Raw genomic sequence first — 20,785 nt, 5'->3', positions numbered from 1 at the left:
GTGGGCCCCTTTCTAGGAAAAATGTTCCTAGTTGTAATTGATGCTTATTCAAAATGGATCGAATGTGTTATAATGTCGTCCAGCATATCCACCGCCACAATAGAGAGCCTTCGGACAATGATCGCCACCCATGGCCTTGTTAGTGACAATGGACCATGCTTTACGAGTTCCGAATTTTGCAAATTTATGTGCTGTAACGGCATAAAGCATGTCAGGTCGGCCCCTTTCAAACCAGCCTCCAATGGCCAATACAGATCATAAAGCAGGGCATGCAGCGAGTGACCTTGGAAGGCCCCTTGCAGACCCGTCTGTCTCGCATGCTGCTTGCATGTCGCACGAGGCCCCACTCACTCACAGGGGGGTCCGCCTGCCGAACTCCTCATGAAGAGGACTCTCAAAACAAGGTTGTCCCTCGTGCACCCGGTTTTAAGTGAGATTGTCGAAAACCGTCATCTTAAGCAATGTACATATCATGACCATAACTCTAATGCGTTGTATCAATGTCGATGACCCTGTTTTCGTGCTGAATTTTGGTACGGGCCAAGTGGCTCGCAGGCACTGCCGTAGCTAAAGAGGGGAGTAGGGTATTCGTGGTAAGATTCACTAATGGCCAAACCTGCAAGAAGCACATCGATCAAACCAAATTGAGGTTCACCGATAATCCAGAACCGCGGAATGACTACAGTGACATCGACTTCCAACCACAAGCAACAGAACCAGCGGTTCACCAAGAGACAGAACCTGTCGCACCGGACAGTCCGACCAGAGCCGCAGCACCGCAAGGCAGCGACACTCCGGTCAGGCCGTCCACACACAGCGTCCAACTCAGACACTCAACCAGAGGGCGTAGACCCCCGGTAAACCGCATCTAAGACTTGGGAGGAAGTGTTGTGATGTATTTGCAGCCATACTCTGTACCATGCATTGTACCTTTAATAGCTAACAGATGGGGAAAGCCCGGGAGGCACACATTACTGCACCTCGTGCTGCCTCCCTATATAAAGTAGTGCTCCCCCTGCAGTGCTCACTTTTGGAGTTTACATTAAACCTAAAGGTCACAAGGTGATTAAGCTCCAGCATGGGCCATGGTTATAGTGATAAACATACATATCAGGGACAGGATGGGGGAAAGTTAATTAGGTGGGAAAAGGTTCATGTGGAGAACAAACAGTTGGGCCAAATGGTTTCTTTCTGTTCTGTAAATTCCATGAGTGCCTAACTAAGCCCGTGTATAAAAGTAAGTAGGGTATTGGGGCAGGTGGTCCCCAGTCACTGTGATCTCCTGGAACGTGTCCGATCGCCTTCAGAGTTTGGAGAGAAAATTCCAGGTCCTTTTTGATCTTTTTCTGTATGTCGTTTTCATATGTTTTGTATGCAGGGTATATTTTTACATATGTATGATTCTGTTCAGTGAAGTAAATATACAAGTAAGTTAATTCACAGTTGTCTACTCTATCTTATAATGGTCTCCAACTTGCTGTTGTTTGTTTGTTTTTCACAACTGAACTCTTAACCAATAGGCAGGGGAGGGGGAAGGAGATTCCAAATTGGTTATTTAGCTCACGGTACCACTCTAAATCTGTGAACAGTGAGGTGTGCAAGCACAAAAAGAACTTTGGATGAAATATTTTCTGGGTCATATATAGGGGAAGGCTCTGGAGTGATGAAAGCAATCCAAAATGCTGTGTGATAAGTGGACATAACTAAGCCAGTTATGCCTATATAGAAGCTTTGCTTTATTTTAAAAGGAAGATGAACATTACCTGGATGACCACTTTAAATAGAACTTATCTCCTCCCCCTTCCATTTAGTTAATACAGCTGTCACCATAATTTATTCATCTTAACAGATACATAACTTTCTTATGCTTAATTAGTGACTCAACGCTAAGATGACAATTTGCACCATTTTAAAACAGGGGGAATGTGTGTACAGCCAATTAGTTTCCATGATGACAGGGAAGCAGTCAATCAGAGTAGATGCAATAATGAGCAGTTCACACTGCTCAAGCAGCTAAACAGGAAATTAAACAGTTTAAATCTCAATTAGTTCAGCAATCCAGCTGTTCACAGCACAAATCCTGAGAGCAATGTCTCAATGACAAATGCCATTCAGACAATGACAGAACACATAATGGAGAGCCCTTTTTAGCATCTGCACAACAATGGTGATTAGGTGGGAGATGATGTTAACTGTGTCCACAAATTCCTAATCTGGGAAACAGTGAGCAAGAAACCGTTCATGATCTTAAAAAAGCAAGTATTCCATTGTACTAACTTGAAACACTGTGTAAAAGTATATACAGGCAGGTCAATGCAATTGCCAGCTGTGATTATGAGGGAACCGTTACTAGTGGTGTGAAAATGAAAACCAATGAGGAACATCACAAATGCAACAAAACAAGTGGCAGATGGAATTCAATGTCAGCAAGTGTGAGGTGATGCATTTTGTTGAAAAAAACAGGAGTAATTACACTCAGCTTGGAAGTCGGCTTGTTGCTGTGGAAGAGTAGAGGGATTTGGGGTACATACGGACAGGACATTAAAGGCAGCACCTCAGGATAAGGTTGTAAAAAAAAGCCAATCATATTCTATTTGGAAAGAGTGGGAATTCGGAGAAGAGGGGGAAGATTAAAATCAATTTAAAAAAAAAAGTAAAAATAGGTAAGTGATATTTCACGAACTGCTGGATTGGTCAGTTTGGTCAGTTTTTCTCTCTTTTCTTGGGTGTTAAGAGCTGGGATTATAAACTAAACGTTCAAAACTTCAAATCTTACATTAGAGATGGCAGGGCAGGTGGTGTGTTTCTGCTCTTGCATGTGGGAGCTGGTGGACAACACTGAAGTCCACGGCAACCATATTTGCAGTAAATGTCTGCAGCTCGAGAATCTTCGGCTCCGTGTTGATGAGCTGGAATCCGAGCTGCAGACACTACGATACATCAGGGAGGGTGAGAGTTACCTGGATGCCGCGATCCAGGAGCTAGTCACACCAATTAGATTAATTAATTTAAATTCGATCCGTGGTCAGGGACAGGAGGGTGTGACTACGAGTGAGGAAGCCATCAGCCGGTCCAGGCAGCGGGCAGTCGAGGGGGTCGTTCAGCCTGACTGCCTGCTTCTCTTCCGCGGTTACATCCGAGCCAGGGTGTCCCTGGAGATGGAGCATGCAATGTCCACCGGTACGCTCGCGGCCTTCCACGAGAGGTGGGCGCCGGAGAGACTGGAGTGCATCATCACTCCCAGCAACCAAAGTTTAATTTGATTTTATGTCTAAATGTTAATTTGTTTAATTTGCTGGTTTTAGTGCTCCCCCTCCTCCTTTTAGCCAGAGGGCACTTGTAAAATTTGTGTTTTTGTGCCCTCAAAAAAAAACAAGGGGGCACTTGTTTGAAAGTGTTTGGTGTGTCCCCCACCCCCCACTTTGAGCAGGGGGCTTTTGATTCAAATGGTTTTCTATAAAATAGTTGTAGTAATGGAGGAGCCCCGGCCCTTGCTCTTGTCCAACAGGTTCGAGGCTCTTACTCTGTGTGTGGACGAGAGCAGGGACTGTAGGGAGGATGAGCAAACTGACCACAGCACTGTGGTACAAGTGTGGGAAGTAAAAAAAAACATTGTGGTGGTAGGGGACAGTATCATTAAGGGGATAGATACTGTTTTCTGCAGCCAAGAGCATGAGTTCCGAAGGTTGTGTTGCCTACCCAGTGCCAGGGTTAAGGACATCTCCTCTGGGCTGAAGAGGAACCTGGAGTGGGAGGGTGAAGATCCAGTTGTCGTGGTCCATGTGGGTACCTATGACATAGGTTGGACAAATAAAGAGGTGCTGCTGAGGGAGTATGAGCAGCTCGGGGCCAAATTAAAAAGCAGAACCGCAAAGGTAATAATCTCTGGATTACTACCCGAGCCACGAGCAAATTTGCATAGGGTAAATAAGATCAGAGAGTTAAACACGTGGCTCAAAGACTGGTATGAGAGAAATGGGTTTTGGTTCGTGGGACACTGGCACTAGTACTGGGGTAAGAGAGAGCTGTTCTGTTGGGATGGGCTCCACTTAGATCGTGCTGGGACTTGGGTCATGGTGAATCGAATAACTAGGGCTGTAGAGAGGGCTTTAAACTAGTTAGTGGGGGGGAGGGTTCAGTGAGCGGAAATTTAAAAAGTCAAAGAATAAGGAGAAGGCAATAGAGCAGGGTAACACTGGCGGAAATGAAAACCAAAGCATGACAGGAAGGAACAGAATGTATACACATAAAAGTGTATCAGAACGTGGGGTCAAAGCAGGAAAAGATGGTTTAAAAAAAAAAAAATTTTTAAGCTCTTTATCTGAATGCATGCAGCATTCGTAACAAAATACATGAGTTGACGGCACAAAGAGATACAAATGGGTAAGATCTGATAGCCATTACAGAGACGTGGTTGCAAGGTGACCAAGGCTGGGAACTAAATATTATGGGGTATTTGACAATTCAGAAGGACAGACAGAAAGGAAAAGGAGGTGGGGGTAGCTCTGCTAATAAAGGTTGAGATCAATGAGTTAGTGAGAAACAATATTGGCTCAGAAGATCAAGATGTTGAATCAGTTTGGGTGGAGATAAGGAATAATGAGAAAAAGTCGCTGGTGGGTGTAGTCTATAGGCCCCCTAACAGTAGCTACACTGTTGGATGGAGTATAAATCAAGAAATAATGGAGGCGTGTAAAAAAGGAATGGCAATAATCATGGGAGATTTTATCCTTTATATTGATTGGACAAAGCAATCTCCTATTTCTTATGTTATGTTCTTGGTTTTATCACATAGTGTAGAATATAAAAGCTAAGATATAATGATAAGCCTATATAAAACCTCAGTTATAGCACCGTATGCAGTATTGTGCTCCAAACTACAGGAAGGATATTGAATTTATAGAAAGGGTACAATGCAGATTCACTATGATGCTGCCTGACTGAGGAAATACAAAGAAGAAAAACTTGAAAAATTGGAAGTGTTAGAACAACACAGATTACAGGGTGATACAAGAGGTGTTTAAAATTATGAAAGGATAGGACAGGGTAGATAGAAGCAAACTATATCCAATTGTTGAGGAGTGAAGACTGAAGGGCTATAGATACAAGATTAAATGCAAGGAATTTAGAACAGAGGGCAGGAGAAACTTCTTTACACAGACAGTTGTGAGGTTGTAAAATTCACTTCCAGGTTTAATGGTAGATGCAGAAACTGTCAACATTTAAGATTAGTTGGGATAGATGGACAAAGGAATATGGGAACAGGGTAGGTAAATATTTGTTTGCGTGGAGGGTAAGCGCCAACACAGATTGGTTGGATCAAATGGCCTATTTCATTCTGTCATTTCTATGTATTCCTATCTAAAACATATGAGGGGCAATTGTACCTCCCTGCTAACAGGAACGGACGCCTGGGGGCAATTAAGTTGGAGTGGCTGTATTTCCCACTGATCTGCGATTTTAACCATTGGTTTTGGCAGTGGACGAGGTTCCGGCCGGACTCGTGATGCTGGGTGCCCACCATTGCCACCCTGCTAGGTGAACCTGTTGGGAAGCTAGAAACTAAGCAAAGTTTGAAAAAAAACTTCCTTTGTGTGGCCCGGAGGAACAAGAGTGCTCCTCCAGACCCCACAAGGAATTTCTGGGCCTCTGCTGCCTGCAGACAACCCCACACCACCCTCTCCTCCCCCTCCTAAGAGCATCCCCCCCATCCTGGACTTGCCTTGCTGCCGGAAGCCTTCTTCTGATTTTCACCCTTCCCAACCAGCCGCTGCTGCTGTTTGTTGGAAACAGCCAAGCAGCTGACCGGTGACAAACCAATGCCGCCCGGCAGTTAAAATCTGTTGGGCTTTCAATTCACGCTCGCATGTGAAATGGCCATCCGCTTCCACCGGCTTCCCAGCAGAAGTTAAAATCGGCCCTATGTAGTTTCAGGAAGTGTCAATTGTGAAACACATTTAAGTAGGTTAACAGTTTGTGAAGAAAATACTATGCAAAATTGGCACATAACTTACGAAAGCAGTCAATTTAAGTTCTTTCTTCTTAATTTTTTGGCAGAGTGGCAGTGAAAAATACATGCAAGTATTAATTCTATAGATGAACCTCAGCCTTCGTAATGTAACACAAACATCAGCATTGTATCAGGTTGAGCCTATACTCTCTGGAGTTTCGAAGAATGAGAGGTGATCCGAGAGGGATTGACAGTGTAAATGCTGAAAGGTTGTTTCCCCTGGTTGGAGAGTCTAAGACAAGGGGGCACAGTCTCAGAAGAAGGGGTCGGCCATTTAGGACTGAGATGAGGAGGAATTTCTTCACTCAAGAGGGTTGTGGAATCTTTGGAATTCTCTACCCCAAAGGGCTATGGATGCTCAGTCTTTGAGTATATTCAAGGCTGAGATATACATTTTTGGACTCTAGGGAAATCAAGGGATATGATGATCGGGTGGGGAAGTGGAGTTGATATAGAAGATCAGCCATGATCTCATTGAATGGCGGAGCAGAATCGAAGGGCGGTATGACTGTATATCCTCCTAATTCTTATGTTCTTATGAATGGAATTGTTTCGGTAATAAAGGAGTCAAAATAGCTGCAAATCATTTTTTTAAAATCAACTTCTGTCCTATTTTGATGCTTAATTATATGGACACATTAATTTCCACTGGGAACTTCACTCGATTGAATATTTATAAGTTCCTCCTGGAGATCTTGAAACACAGGCTGGGAAATTGGGCTTGAATGCAAATGATGGGTAATTCGGCCGTGGGCTTGATTTGCATTCAACAGAAGAACCGTGGAGGGCCAATCGGGTGATATGATGAAGCTCTGGCTGGCTCCGATGCAGAGCCAGCCTGTTAGGTGGGGGCGGAGCGGGTGTGGTCAAAGTGGTCAAGGGCGAATCCAGGTTGGCAGTGACCCACAGTATTTTTGTGCAGCCAATGAGTACACTTGCTCCTCCTGGTTTCACAGAAATGGAATTTGTAAAACGTTTTCTGCCTGTTTTCTGAGTAGCCTTTAAGGACCACTCAAAGCTTGGAACAGCTGGGCACAAGCTCTGCCCATTGGTACATGAATTTCAATTGGGGTCTTACAGCTGGCTTTACAACCCTAATTTGCATTTGCAAACTGACTAACATCTGTTTCAGGCAGTCACCCTGCACACCTAAAAGTTGCTTGTTTCTAATTAGGCAGCAAGCACACTTCCAATTCATTCCACTTGTGCTCCGTTTTACACACGAGAAACAGGTGAAATGATGTTGAATTTCTCCTACACAAACTGTTGAGTTTTAAATCTGCAGTATTTAGAAGGGAATGCTTCAGGGTAGGAGTTTAGCCCTTACAAAGCCATATCTTTTATAATGTTGCACAGAGGGCAAGATTAAACACTGAAAATACAACTTGTCTTTTTATTTAGTTGCGGACTGTAAAATATTGGAAGGCAGCTGCCCATGGGTTCTTCAGCTCTCATTATCAGCAGTACCATGCAACTTCAAGGGCTTGTTATTTATTCTGTCAGCCAAGAAAGCTTTATGTTAAAATAAATCCAGAAAGATTCAACAAATTTTCAAATTCACAAACAAATGTCATCAATCTGGTGAAAATCAAAATGTTTTCATATCATATTCACTTGCAACAGCTACAGCATCTTATGGCAATGGAAAATTCTTCCCCAGCACAGACAGGTCCTAAAATTAATGGTTATAATGGGAACTGTCCATTTACACAAAGACTGGGAGAAGCAGACAGCTCAAATAGTAACGGCAATGAATTTCTAGAATGTATTTGGGACACTTTTCTAGACAATATGTTTTGGTACCGACATGGGAACAGACCATACTGGATTTAGTGATGAGTGAGGAACCAGAATTAGTTCTCAATCCGGCAATAAGGGAATATTTTGCAAATAGTGACCATAATATGATTGAATTTGATATTGGGTTTGAGACAGAGAAGTGAGAGGCTCAAAACAAAGTTTTAAATAAAGTAAGACAAACTTCGAAGGGATGATCGAGGAAATGACCACAGTAAACTGGGGTGGGGGTGGGGGTGGGGGTGGGGGTGGGGGGGGAATGTAAATGGGCAAAATGACAGACACTGGGAATGGTACGATACAAACCAATACATACCCGTGAAAGGCAAAGGCTCCACTTGTATAGTTAAGCGATCATGGTTAACAAATGGAGAGGGGAGCGGCCTATAAAAGGCCCAGCGGGAGATCGAGAGCCAGCGGCAGTTGGTGAGAGGGGAGCGACCTATCAAAGCCCAGCGGGAGATTGAGAGCCAGCGGCAGTTGGTGAGAGGGGAGCAGCCTATAAAAGCCCAGCGGGAGAACGAGAGCCAGCGGCAGTTGGTGAGAGGGGAGCGACCTATAAAAGCCCAGCGGGAGATCGAGAGCCAGCGGCAGTTGGTGAGAGGGGAGCGACCTATCAAAAGCCCAGCGGGAGATCGAGAGCCAGCGGCAGTTGGTGAGAGGCGGGAGCGGCCTATTAAAGGCCCAGCGGGAGATCGAGAGCCAGCGGCAGTTGGTGAGAGGCGGGAGCGGCCTATAAAAAGCATACCGGTGCAGCTACAGCGGGAGAGAAAGCAAAATAGTAGAAAGTAATCAAAAAGTGACGTCACAGCCAATGGGGTAAGTGATTGGCTGGTGATTGGTGAGTAGCTTTTCTTTTCTTTTTTATATCAGTAAGTGAACTGTAACATTGTTATTACCAATTTAAGGGTATCTAAGGTTAAGACATGGCAGGAGAGCTCGGTCACGTGATATGCTCCTCCTGTACCATGTGGGAACTCGGGGACACTTCCGGTGTCCCTGGGCGCTACGTGTGTGTGAAGTGTATCCGCCTCGAGCTCTTGACGGTCCGCGTTGCGGAATTGGAGCTGAGGGTGGATTCACTCTGGAGCATCCACGATGCTGAGAATGACGTGAGTATCACGTGTAGTGAGTTGGTCTTACCGCAGGAGAAGGGTCCACAGCCAGATAGGGAATGGAAGACCAGCAGGAAGAGCAGTGCAAGAAAGATAGTGCAGGGGTCCCCTGTGGTCATCCCCCTGCAAAACAGATACACTGCTTTGAGTGCTGTTGGGGAGGATGACTCATCAGGGGAGGGCAGCAGCAGCCAAGTTCATGGCACCGTAGGTGGCTCTGCTGCAAAGGAGGGCAGGAAAAAGATTGGGAGCGCGATAGTGATAGGGGATTCGATGGTGAGGGGAATAGATAGGCGTTTCTGCGGACGCAACCGAGACTCCAGGATGGTATGTTGCCTCCCTGGTGCAAGGGTCAAGGATGTCTCGGAACGGGTGCAGGACATTCTGAAATGGGAGGGAGAACAGCCAGTTGTCGTGGTGCACATTGGTACCAACGACATAGGTAAAAAAAGGGATGAGGTCCTACGAAAAGAATTTAAGGAGCTAGGAGCTAAATTAAAAAGTAGGACCTCAAAAGTAGTAATCTCGGGATTGCTACCAGTGCCACGTGCTAGTCAGAGTAGGAATCGCAGGATAGTGCAGATGAATACATGGCTTGAGCAGTGGTGCAGCAGGGAGGGATTCAAATTCTTGGGGCATTGGAACCGGTTCTGGGGGAGGTGGGACCAGTACAAACCGGACAGTCTGCACCTGGGCAGGACCGGAACCAATGTCCTAGGGGGAGTATTTGCTAGTGCTGTTGGGGAGGAGTTAAACTAATATTGCAGGGGGATGGGAACCTATGCAGGGAGACAGAGGGAGACAGAAATGAGGCAAAAGCAAAAGACAGAAAGGAGATGAGGAAAAGTGGAGGGCAGAGAAAACCAAGGAAAAGAACAAAAAGGGCCACTGTACAGAAAAATTCTAGAAGGACAAAGGGTGTTAAAAAAGCAAGCCTGAAGGCTTTGTGTCTTAATGCAAGGAGTATCCACAATAAGGTGGATGAATTAACTGTGCAAATAGATGTTAACAAATATGATGTGGTTGGGATTACGGAGACGTGGCTCCAGGATGATCAGGGCTGGGAACTCAACATCCAGGGGTATTCAACATTCAGGAAGGATAGAATAAAAGGAAAAGGAAGTGGAGTAGCATTGCTGGTTAAAGAGGAGATTAATGCAATAGTTAGGAAAGACATTAGCTTGGATGATGTGGAATCTATATGGGTAGAGCTGCAGAACACTAAAGGGCAAAAATCGTTAGTGTGAGTTGTGTACAGACCTCCAAACAGTAGTAGTGATGTTGGGGAGGGCATCAAACAGGAAATTAGGAGTGCATGCAATAAAGGTGCAGCAGTTATAATGGGCGACTTTAATATGCACATAGATTGGGCTAGCCAAACTGGAAGCAATACGGTGGAGGAGGATTTCCTGGAGTGCATAAGGGATGGTTTTCTAGACCAATATGTCGAGGAACCAACTAGGGGGGAGGCCATCTTAGACTGGGTGTTGTGTAATGAGAGAGGATTAATTAGCAATCTCATTGTGCGAGGCCCCTTGGGGAAGAGTGACCATAATATGGTGGAATTCTACATTAGGATTCTAACAGTTAATTCAGAGACCATGGTCCAGAAATTAAATTTGGGTAACTTTGAAGGTATGAGGCATGAATTGGCTAAGATAGATTGGCTAATGATACTTAAGGGGTTGACTGTGGATGGGCAATGGCAGACATTTAGAGACCGCATGGATGAATTACAACAATTGTACATTCCTGTCTGGCGTAAAAATAAAAAAGGGAAGGTGGCTCAACCGTGGCTATCTAGGGAAATCAGGGATAGTATTAAAGCCAAGGAAATGGCATACAAATTGGCCAGAAATAGCAGCGAACCTGGGGACTGGGAGAAATTTAGAACTCAGCAGAGGAGGACAAAGGGTTTGATTAGGGCAGGGAAAATGGAGTACGAGAAGAAGCTTGCAGGGAACATTAAGGCGGATTGCAAAAGTTTCTATAGGTATGTAAAGAGAAAAAGGTTAGTAAAGACAAATGTAGGTCCCCTGCAGTCAGAATCAGGGGAAGTCATAACGGGGAACAAAGAAATGGCAGACCAATTGAACAAGTACTTTGGTTCAGTATTCACTAAGGAGGACACAAACAACCTTCCGGATATAAAAGTGGTCAGAGGGTCTAGTAAGGAGGAGGAACTGAGGGAAATCCTTATTAGTCGGGAAATTGTGTTGGGGAAATTGATGGGATTGAAGGCCGATAAATCCCCAGGGCCTGATGGACTGCATCCCAGAGTACTTAAGGAGGTGGCCTTAGCGGATGCATTGACAGTCATTTTCCAACATTCCATTGATTCTGGATCAGTTCCTATCGAGTGGAGGGTAGCCAATGTAACCCCACTTTTTAAAAAAGGAGGGAGAGAGAAAGCAGGGAATTATAGACCGGTCAGCCTGACCTCAGTAGTGGGTAAAATGATGGAATCAATTATTAAGGATGTCATAGCAGCGCATTTGGAAAATGGTGACATGATAGGTCCAAGTCAGCATGGATTTGTGAAAGGGAGATCATGCTTGACAAATCTTCTGGAATGTTTTGAGGATGTTTCCAATAAAGTGGACAAAGGAGTACCAGTTGATGTGGTATATTTGGACTTTCAGAAGGCTTTCGACAAGGTCCCACACAGGAGATTAATGTGCAAAGTTAAAGCACATGGGATTGGGGGTAGTGTGCTGACGTGGATTGAGAACTGGTTGTCAGACAGGAAGCAAAGAGTAGGAGTAAATGGGTACTTTTCAGAATGGCAGGCAGTGACTTGTGGGGTGCCGCAGGGTTCTGTGCTGGGGCCCCAGCTGTTTACATTGTACATTAATGATTTAGACGAGGGGATTAAATGTAGTATCTCCAAATTTGCGGATGACACTAAGTTGGGTGGCAGTGTGAGCTGCGAGGAGGATGCTATGAGGCTGCAGAGTGACTTGGATAGGTTAGGTGAGTGGGCAAATGCGTGGCAGATGAAGTATAATGTGGATAAATGTGAGTTTATCCACTTTGGTGGTAAAAACAGAGAGACAGACTATTATCTGAATGGTGACAGATTAGGAAAAGGGAAGGTGCAACGAGACCTGGGTGTCATGGTACATCAGTCATTGAAGGTTGGCATGCAGGTACAGCAGGCGGTTAAGAAAGCAAATGGCATGTTGGCCTTCATAGCGAGGGGATTTGAGTACAGGGGCAGGGAGGTGTTGCTACAGTTGTACAGGGCCTTGGTGAGGCCACACCTGGAGTATTGTGTACAGTTTTGGTCTCCTAACTTGAGGAAGGACATTCTTGCTATTGAGGGAGTGCAGCGAAGATTCACCAGACTGATTCCCGGGATGGTGGGACTGACCTATCAAGAAAGACTGGATCAACTGGGCTTGTATTCACTGGAGTTCAGAAGAGTGAGAGGGGACCTCATAGAAACGTTTAAAATTCTGACGGGTTTGGACAGGTTGGATGCAGGAAGAATGTTCCCAATGTTGGGGAAGTCCAGAACCAGGGGTCACAGTCTAAGGATAAGGGGTAAGCCATTTAGGACCGAGATAAGGAGAAACTTCTTCACCCAGAGAGTGGTGAACCTGTGGAATTCTCTACCACAGAAAGTAGTTGAGGCCAATTCACTAAATATATTCAAAAGGGAGTTAGATGAAGTCCTTACTACTCGAGGGATCAAGGGGTATGGCGTGAAAGCAGGAAGGGGGTACTGAAGTTTCATGTTCAGCCATGAACACATTGAATGGTGGTGCAGGCTAGAAGGGCTGAATGGCCTGCTCCTGCACCTATTTTCTATGTTTCTATGAAGTAAGAGACAGTATAAAGCGATCAGGAAAGGCTTACACAAATGCAAGGAAAAGTGGAAATCCAGCAGATTGGGAGAGCTATAAAAAGCAACAAAAATGATACAGAAGTATTAGGAGGTACAAAAGGATATTAAAACTAACAGCATTTTTTTTGATAAATCTATTAAGGGAAAGAGAGTGGTAAAGGGGACTGTGGGCCTATTGAAAACAGATGCATGTGTGACTATAATGGATAATAAAGAAATGGCAGAATTGTTAAATGAGCACTTTTTGTATCCATTTTCACAGTAGAGGAAGAGGATAAAATACCAGTGATGCAAGGAAACCTAAAAATAAGTCATGGGGAGGGACTGAATCGATTTTAATATGTAAAAAATTGGAAATGGAGAATATAATAGGACTTAAGATAGACAAATCTCCAGGACCTGATAGTTTCCACCCCGGGTATTAAAAGAAGTAGGTGAGGAAATTGCAGGTGCATTAATCTTAATTTTCCAAAATCTCTGGATTGAAAAATTGCACCTTTGGATTGGAAAATTGCAAATGTCAGTCTATTATGTAAGAAGGGAGGGAGGGAGGGAGGGAGGGAGGAACTAGGTAATTGCAGACCCGTCAGTTTAACTGAAATCTAGGTTTATTGAAAGTTACTGGAATCTATCAGAGACAGACTGACCGAGCACTTGGACAATTCTGAGCTGACCAGAGAGTCAGCATGGATTACTGAGGGGTGGGTCATGCCTGACAAATCTAGTTGATTTTTTGTTAGGTCAATAACATGCTGGATAGGGATGAATATTGTCTATGTAGACTTCCAGAAGGCATTTGATAAAGTTCCACACTAAGAGTTTAGAAAAAATGAAAGAGCGCTGAATTCAAGATAACCTTGTGACATGGGTTGGTAAATTGGTTGGGAGGTAGGCAGGATGCGACAAGTGGTGTGCCCCAGGGGAGAACCGAGGACACGTTCCATAAACTTAGTTTGTAGTCCGCTGAGTTTAAACAGTTGGTGAGTAATCTAATTGAGGTGTTTTAAATGATCAAAGGATATTATAGGGTTATAGAAAAACGATTTCCTCTAATGGGGGAATCTAAGGGGCTCGATCTTGAAAGTAGAGCTAGACCATTTAAGAGTGAAAATAGGAAGCACTTTTTCCACACACAGAGAGTAATGGAACTGTAGAATTCTTCCCCACAAAACGCTGTGGATGCTGGGTCAATTGAAATTTACAGAATTGACAGAGATAGATTTTTGTTAGTTAATAGTTATATAGAGATATGGGACAAAGTCAAATAGAATTGCGGTACAGATTTGCCATGATATAACTGAATGGTGAAACAGGCTCGAGATGCTGAATGGCCTACTCCTGCTCCTATCTTCCAATATACATTGACTTGTTCACTTTTTCAACTTTTGTGAAAAGGTACAAGTAGCTGACCTGTTGATTGGTTTTGTGTTATGCATTTGAGAACTTATCAAACTATTTCCCCATCCCAAAATTTCTACTGAAGACACAAATCCAGTACAGTAATTATCACAATGTTTTCTTTTGTACATCTGTAGCCACAGTTTTTGAGCTAGGGCAATTTATGCAAAAAAACTGAAGGTTACTTCCCAGATACCTTACAGGCATTGAAGTTTGCAAGTTCAAAGTTCCAAAGGCAATTAGATTAAATGTCAATTTTCATGTTCCCTGGTAGCTTTATTTCCAAATGACAATCAATCCAAGTATCCACATTTGTGTTATGTTGCTCTCCATTCTAACTATAGAAAAAGCTTCTCTACATTCAACAAGAAAACATATTAAACAAGGCTATAATTGTAACGGCTCATATATCTTCATTAATACCAGATAGATTGTTCTGCAAAAGGGACAATCTGTGCAGATGTAAAACATATTCAGTTACTGGTTTCTTCTCGTGTCAATACAGGTTCAAAGTAATGTTAGTCATCGCACTGATTTTCTTTTTATAAGATTTGCTAAATTAGTTTGTGTATGTTTCATATGTTATAATGTGTGTTGCTTGAAAAACAGTTACGTACCTTGCTTCTGGAGTTGATGATTTGCTTTATGACTACCCTGTCTGCCAATACCAGTACTTTTGTAACAGAAGACAGTAGTAGCCGTGCAGCTTTTATCATTCCAGTTTTATCTGTGTAAACTGTTGCCCTTGCATCTGATTCTGGCTGGTCAAAGGAGCCCACATCAGTCAACTGAGCAATGCTCTCTCCTAGATAGCAACACAAATCAATAAAACAAAGCATACTTTAAACATACTCAAATGCATTTCGAGTTAAAACATCAAATTCTGAAAACCATGGAAGGAAAACATAAATTTGTAAATCAAAAATAGACTCTTGTAAAATGATATGTAGTGTCATTTACAAATTAAAGCTAAATACAAGTAAAACGATCATTTGAAAGATGCACTGATATATCTGTGACCACTTGGTGTGTAGAAGATCATCTAAAATCCAAAGTTCCTATCACAATAAAAGGAATGTTAATCATAAATTTAACTAAGTTTCAAGGTTACTTGTTATTAAGTTACTTTTATCAGCAAATTTCTGCAGCTTAGGATGATAGCATTTATTCCCTTCCTAACTATAGATGATGCATCGAATGATGAACTGGAAGAAGGGAGACAAAAGTATTCATTTTATGATATGGAAACACCCAGGGAGAGGGAGAAAATTTAGGCCACGACTCATGACATTAACAACTTTCATTAAGGACAAAACTATTTCATAATTCTGGTAAAATTAACAAAAATAGCAGCATTTAAAGTTAAATATTTATATATTGAATGAACACAACCCCAATTTATTTCTTTATATTTGTACTTCCTCATACCAGGCAGCATCCCAGTGAATCTATGCTGTACTCTCTCTATTACCTCAATATCCTTCCTATAGTGTGGAGACCTAAACTGCAGTACTGAACTGTGGTCTTACGAAGGTTTTATATAGATTCACTATTACATCTCAGCATTTATATTTTATACCACTTGGCAGAAAACCCATTTTCCATGAGCTTTTTAAGGCCTTAAGTAAGTTGCAGGGAACATAAAAACTGACTGCAAAGAGAAAAATATTAGTAAAGACTAATTTAGGTCCCTTGCAGTCAGAATCAGGGGAATTCTTAATGGAGAACAAGGAAATGGCAGACCAATTGAACAAATACTTTGGTTCTGTCTTCACTAAAGAAAACATGAATAACCTCCCGAAACTACTAGGGGACTGAGGGTCTAGCAAGAAGGGGGAACTGAGGGAAATCCTTATTGGTCAGGAAATGGTGTTCGGGAAATTGAAGGGACTGAAGGCCGATAAATCATCAGGGCCTGATAGTCTGCATCCCAGAGTACTTAAGGAAGTGGCCCTAGAAATAGTAGATGCATTGGGGGTCATTTTCCAACATTCCATGTACTCTGCTTCAGTTCCTATGGATTGGAGGGTAGCTAATATAATCCCACTTTTTAAAAAAGGAGGGAGGGAGGGAGAGAGAAAACAGGGAATTATAGACCGGTTAGCCTGACATCTGTGGTGGGGAAAATGCTGGAATCAATTACTAAAGATGTAATAGCAGCGCATCTGGAAAGCAGTGATCGGATCAGTCCAAGTCAGCATGGATTTATGAAAGGGAAATCATGCTTGACAAATCTTCTAGAATTTTTTGAGGATGTAACTAGTAGAGTGGATAAGGGAGAACCAGTGGATGTGGTGTATTTGGACTTTCAAAAGGCTTTTGACAAGGTCCCACACAAGAGATTAGTGTGCAAAATTAAGGCACATGGTATTGAGGGTAATGTATTGACGTGGATAGAGAATTGGTTGGCAGACAGGAAGCAAAGAGTGGGAATAAATAGGTCCTTTTCAGAATGGCAGGCAGTGACTAGTGGGGTGCCGCAGGGCTCAGTGCTGTGACCCCAGCTATTTACAATATACATTAATGATTTAGGCAAAGGAATTGAATGCAATATCTCCAAGTTTTCAGATGACATGAAGCTGGGTGGCAGTGCGAGCTGTGAGGAGGCTGCAGGGGGACCTGGACAGGTGAGGTGAATGGGCAAATGCATGGCAGATGCAGTACAATGTGGATAAGTAGATTATCCACTTTGGTGACAAAAACAGGAAGGCAGATTATTATCTGAATGGTGACAGATTAGTAAAAGGGGAGGTGCAACGAGACCCGAGTGTCATGGTACATCAGTCATTGAAGGTAGGCATGCAGGTACAGCAGGCAGTAAAAAAAGCAAATGGCATGTTGGCCTTCAGAGCGAGAGGATTTGAGTATAGGAGCAGGATGGTCTTACTGCAGTTGTACAGGGCCTTGGTGAGACTACACCTTGAGTATTATGTGCAGTTTTGGTCTACTAATCTGAGGAAGGACATTCTTGCTATAGAGGGAGTGCAGCGAAGGTTCACCAGACTGGTTCCCGGGATGGCAGGACTGACATATGAGCAGAGACTGGATCGACTAGGCTTATATTCACTCGAATTTAGAAGAATGAGAGGGGATCTCATAGAAACATATAAAATTCTGACGGGATTGGACAGGTTAGATGCAGGAAGAATGTTCCCGATGTTGGGGAAATCTAGAACCAGGGATCACAGTCTAAGGATAAGGGGTAAGCCATTTAGGACCGAGACGAGGAGAAATTTCTTCACCCAGAGAGTGGTGAACCTGTGGAATTCTCTACCACAGAAAGTTGTTGAGGCCAATTCACTGAATATATTCAAAAAGGAGTTAGATGTAGTCCTTACTACTCGGGGGGATCAAGGGGTATGGCGAGAAACCAGGAATGGGGCACTGAAGTTGCATGTTCAGCCATGAAATAATTGAATGGTGGTGCAGGCTCGAAGGGCCGAATGGCCTACTCCTGCACCTATTTTTTATGTTTCTACATTCAAAAGGAGTTAGATGTGGCCCTTACGGCTAAAGGAATCAAGAAGTATGGAGAGAAAGCAGGAAAGGGGTACTGAAGTTGCATGATCAATCATGATCATATTGAATGGTGGTGCAGACTCGAAGGGCTGAATGGTCTACTCCTGCACCTACTTTCTATGTTTCTATGTTTAAATGATGCTGTTTTTAATGCCTGGTGAACCTGAAACCACAAATTACATTACTCTTCCACATTACCCAGTTTTTCCCCCATTTCAACTATAATTATTATTTTATTTTATTAACCAAAATGCACCAATTACCAATCTTAAATTCCATCTGCCATTTTGTTTGCCCATTTCTTCTGAACCAATTTCCAGTGCAATCACCCACAGCCGATGGCCTCCCAGAACTGCGCAGGCAACTGGCGACTTCCCTATGCCCACGGCGCCCGCCTGAAACAGGCGTTAGGCTCCTTGAATATACCAATTAGAACTCCAATGCCAAATTCAGCAAAGTCTGGGCAGTGGATGTGCTACCTTTGTCCGCTCAGTTTTTACAGGGTTACAGCGGCCGAACCACAGGTCCTTAAAATGAACCGCTGGAGGCCACCAAAAAGAAAAGGTAAATCTTTGTCTTGTTACTACATTAACGTGGAGCCAGGAGGAGTAGGTGTGCTCAGGACTTACCTGGACCCGGCCGAATTTTACAGGGCCCAGAATGTCAAGCTGCATCAGAACACCCGACTGGTATTATGTAGATGAAGCCCAATTTCCAATGACCCAAGGGCCTTCATCTTCAGTCGTGTGTTGCAAGCACGCCACCCACTTCCCGGTTTCTATCTCTTGCTACCATTATTATATGTGGTTTGGCTTCTCTCCCTCTTCCTGCCCAAAAACTTAATTTAATCAAAACTTTCTCTAAAAGATGTCCCAAACAGCTCATTAGGCCGATTTTAAAAAAAGGACATGATTATTTTCCTTTGTTCATTGCTTCCGAGCTTTTTTTCTATTATTAAACAGTTTTACATATTCTGAATTTTGTTTTAACCTAAATATATAGTTTGCAGTTGCACTAAAATAAGGTGCATGTTAAATAAAGTTTTAGATCCTCACCCTCAAACAAAATGCAAGTGACATTGGGTCTTCGCATGGAGAACCACTGCTATTGAATTTCTTTTGTGTCAATAAAATCTCTCAAATGTTATCAAAATTGGTTCCAAAGTAAATCTAAGTCTTCATGGACAACATAAATGATTCAGCAGCGATTTGTCATTAAATAAACTGAACTCAAAAAGGATGACAACATTTAGAGGTGCCAAGTAGTGGAAACTTGTCTGGTCAGGTATGATTAACAGGGGCTCTCAGTTGAACAGTAGTGTATTATATAACATTTGGAATCATTAAATCATCAGAGAATAAATACAAAAAAATGATTAGAATTCTATTTTTTCTGCCAGCTTTTGTCCTTCTTCACCATATGAAGATACCAAGATAAATTTCAAATGCAGCTCTACGCTGAAGGCAAAACTGCATGGGGCAGAGTTTCCACTAGTTTACGCTAGTATTATCAGCGCTAATGGGTGAAATCGGCCGAACCAGCACAAAAGATCGGGGAATTTTAAATGTAAGTTACGTCAAGCGTAAATCGATTTTCTACGATCTTTAACACCGGTTAAAAATTATTTTGCCTGAAGTGCCCCCCCCCCACAAAACTGGCCAAGCTCCCTGATCAAAATAGCGAGAATGGTGAGTTTCCATCAATTGCGCCATTTGCAGCCGTTCGAGGAGGCTCTTCACATTGATCTTTCTTTTTAAAAGCGCAAAAGCACTAGTCAGCACATTTTAAAAGTTTTTACACATTAAATATTTACTCTACTAAGAAACTGACACGTGTACACCAATTAAACAAGTAAATGGTTTCTTCATCATTTTCAGTCATTAAAAATCAGGTGGAGGACTAGACCCTCATTAAAAATGCTTATATTTTGTGATAAATCCATTTTCAGCTGTATTAATAAAATAGAAGAAAACTGTACCAGGTTACCACTCTGAAATTTATGAATATTTTTTAATGCAAAGAAAGAAACAAACAATTACGTTCCATTACACTGATCGATTGCGCTGGTTCATTGAAGATTTTGAGTTGTAAAAATGAGTTTCGGTGGAAACCTGAACCCTGACTTCACTTCGGAAAATCTGCGCAATTTCAAGCACAATTTGCACCCAGTTTCCCAATTGTGCCCAAAGCAGAATCTCTACTGCTATGGGCTCAAGTTTCGGCCTGAGTTGCTCCTACTTTTTTGGAGCAACTAGTTTAGAAGGGAGCATCTTAGAAATTGCAATTCTCGGCATTTAGTTTGCTCCAGTTCTAGTGAGTTACAATAGTTTCATTTCAGAACAGATTTTTTTTCCAAAAGGGGGCGTATCCAGCCACTTACACCTGTTTTGCAAGTTTAGGCAGCGAAAACTTACTCCAAATTAAGTTAGAATGGAGTAAGTGTAGATTTTTGTACGCTCAGAAAAACCTTGCCTACACTTATAAATCAGGCGTGGGGGGGAGGGGAGGGAGGTGGGTTTACAAACATTAAACACTTCACTTTTACAAATAAAGACCCATCATCAATAATAAATGATAAATAAATCAATAAAAAAAAATGTAAATAAAAAATAAAAAATAAATAAATCAAAAAAAAAAATCAATCAATAAATAAAAAATTAAGTTTCTACTCACCGACAGCAGCACCGGAAGCCCTCCAAGTGTGCTGGGAGGGTTCCCCCCCCCCAGTGTCTCTCTCTCTGTCAGTGTCTCTCTGTGTTTCAGAGAGAGAGAGAGAGAGAGAGAGAGAGAGAAAAAGGAGGAGGGAGGGGGGGAGGGGAAGAGGAGGAGGAGGGGAGGGGAAGAGGAGGAGGAGGGGCGGGAGGGAGGAGGAGGAGGGGCGGGAGGGAGGATGAGGGGGGGGGAAGAGGAGAGAAGGGGCGGGGAGGGTGAAGAGGAGGGGGAGGCTGAACGAGTCCCGCCGCCGACGACATAGATGCCTGGCCGCTGCCGAAGACTTCGGGGGTTCCCGCCCCCAGCAAGGTGCCGGGCGGGCGAGCCCCGCCGCCGACGTGGAGGGAGGTAAGGAGAGGAGGGAGACCGGGTGAATGGGAGGGG

General features: G+C 43.2%; 1 protein-coding gene across 3 annotated transcripts in view; it reads right to left on the bottom strand.

Annotated features, from left to right (window-relative positions):
* The window catches only part of ctnnal1 (catenin (cadherin-associated protein), alpha-like 1), a 407,031-nt gene that overhangs the window by 178,169 nt on the left and 208,077 nt on the right, over nt 1-20,785 (bottom strand). For all 3 annotated transcript variants that reach the window (XM_070880044.1, XM_070880045.1, XM_070880046.1), the window contains exon 3: nt 14,788-14,975. In XM_070880044.1, the coding sequence (XP_070736145.1) occupies nt 14,788-14,975 (188 nt within the window). The remainder of the gene's footprint in view (nt 1-14,787; nt 14,976-20,785) is intronic.

The sequence above is a fragment of the Pristiophorus japonicus genome, chromosome 5 (assembly GCF_044704955.1).
Source record: "Pristiophorus japonicus isolate sPriJap1 chromosome 5, sPriJap1.hap1, whole genome shotgun sequence".
In the NCBI taxonomy this organism is placed as follows: domain Eukaryota; kingdom Metazoa; phylum Chordata; class Chondrichthyes; family Pristiophoridae; genus Pristiophorus; species Pristiophorus japonicus.
The sequence above is the reverse complement of the archived record's forward strand: the minus strand, read 5'-3'. Positions and strand labels throughout refer to the sequence as shown.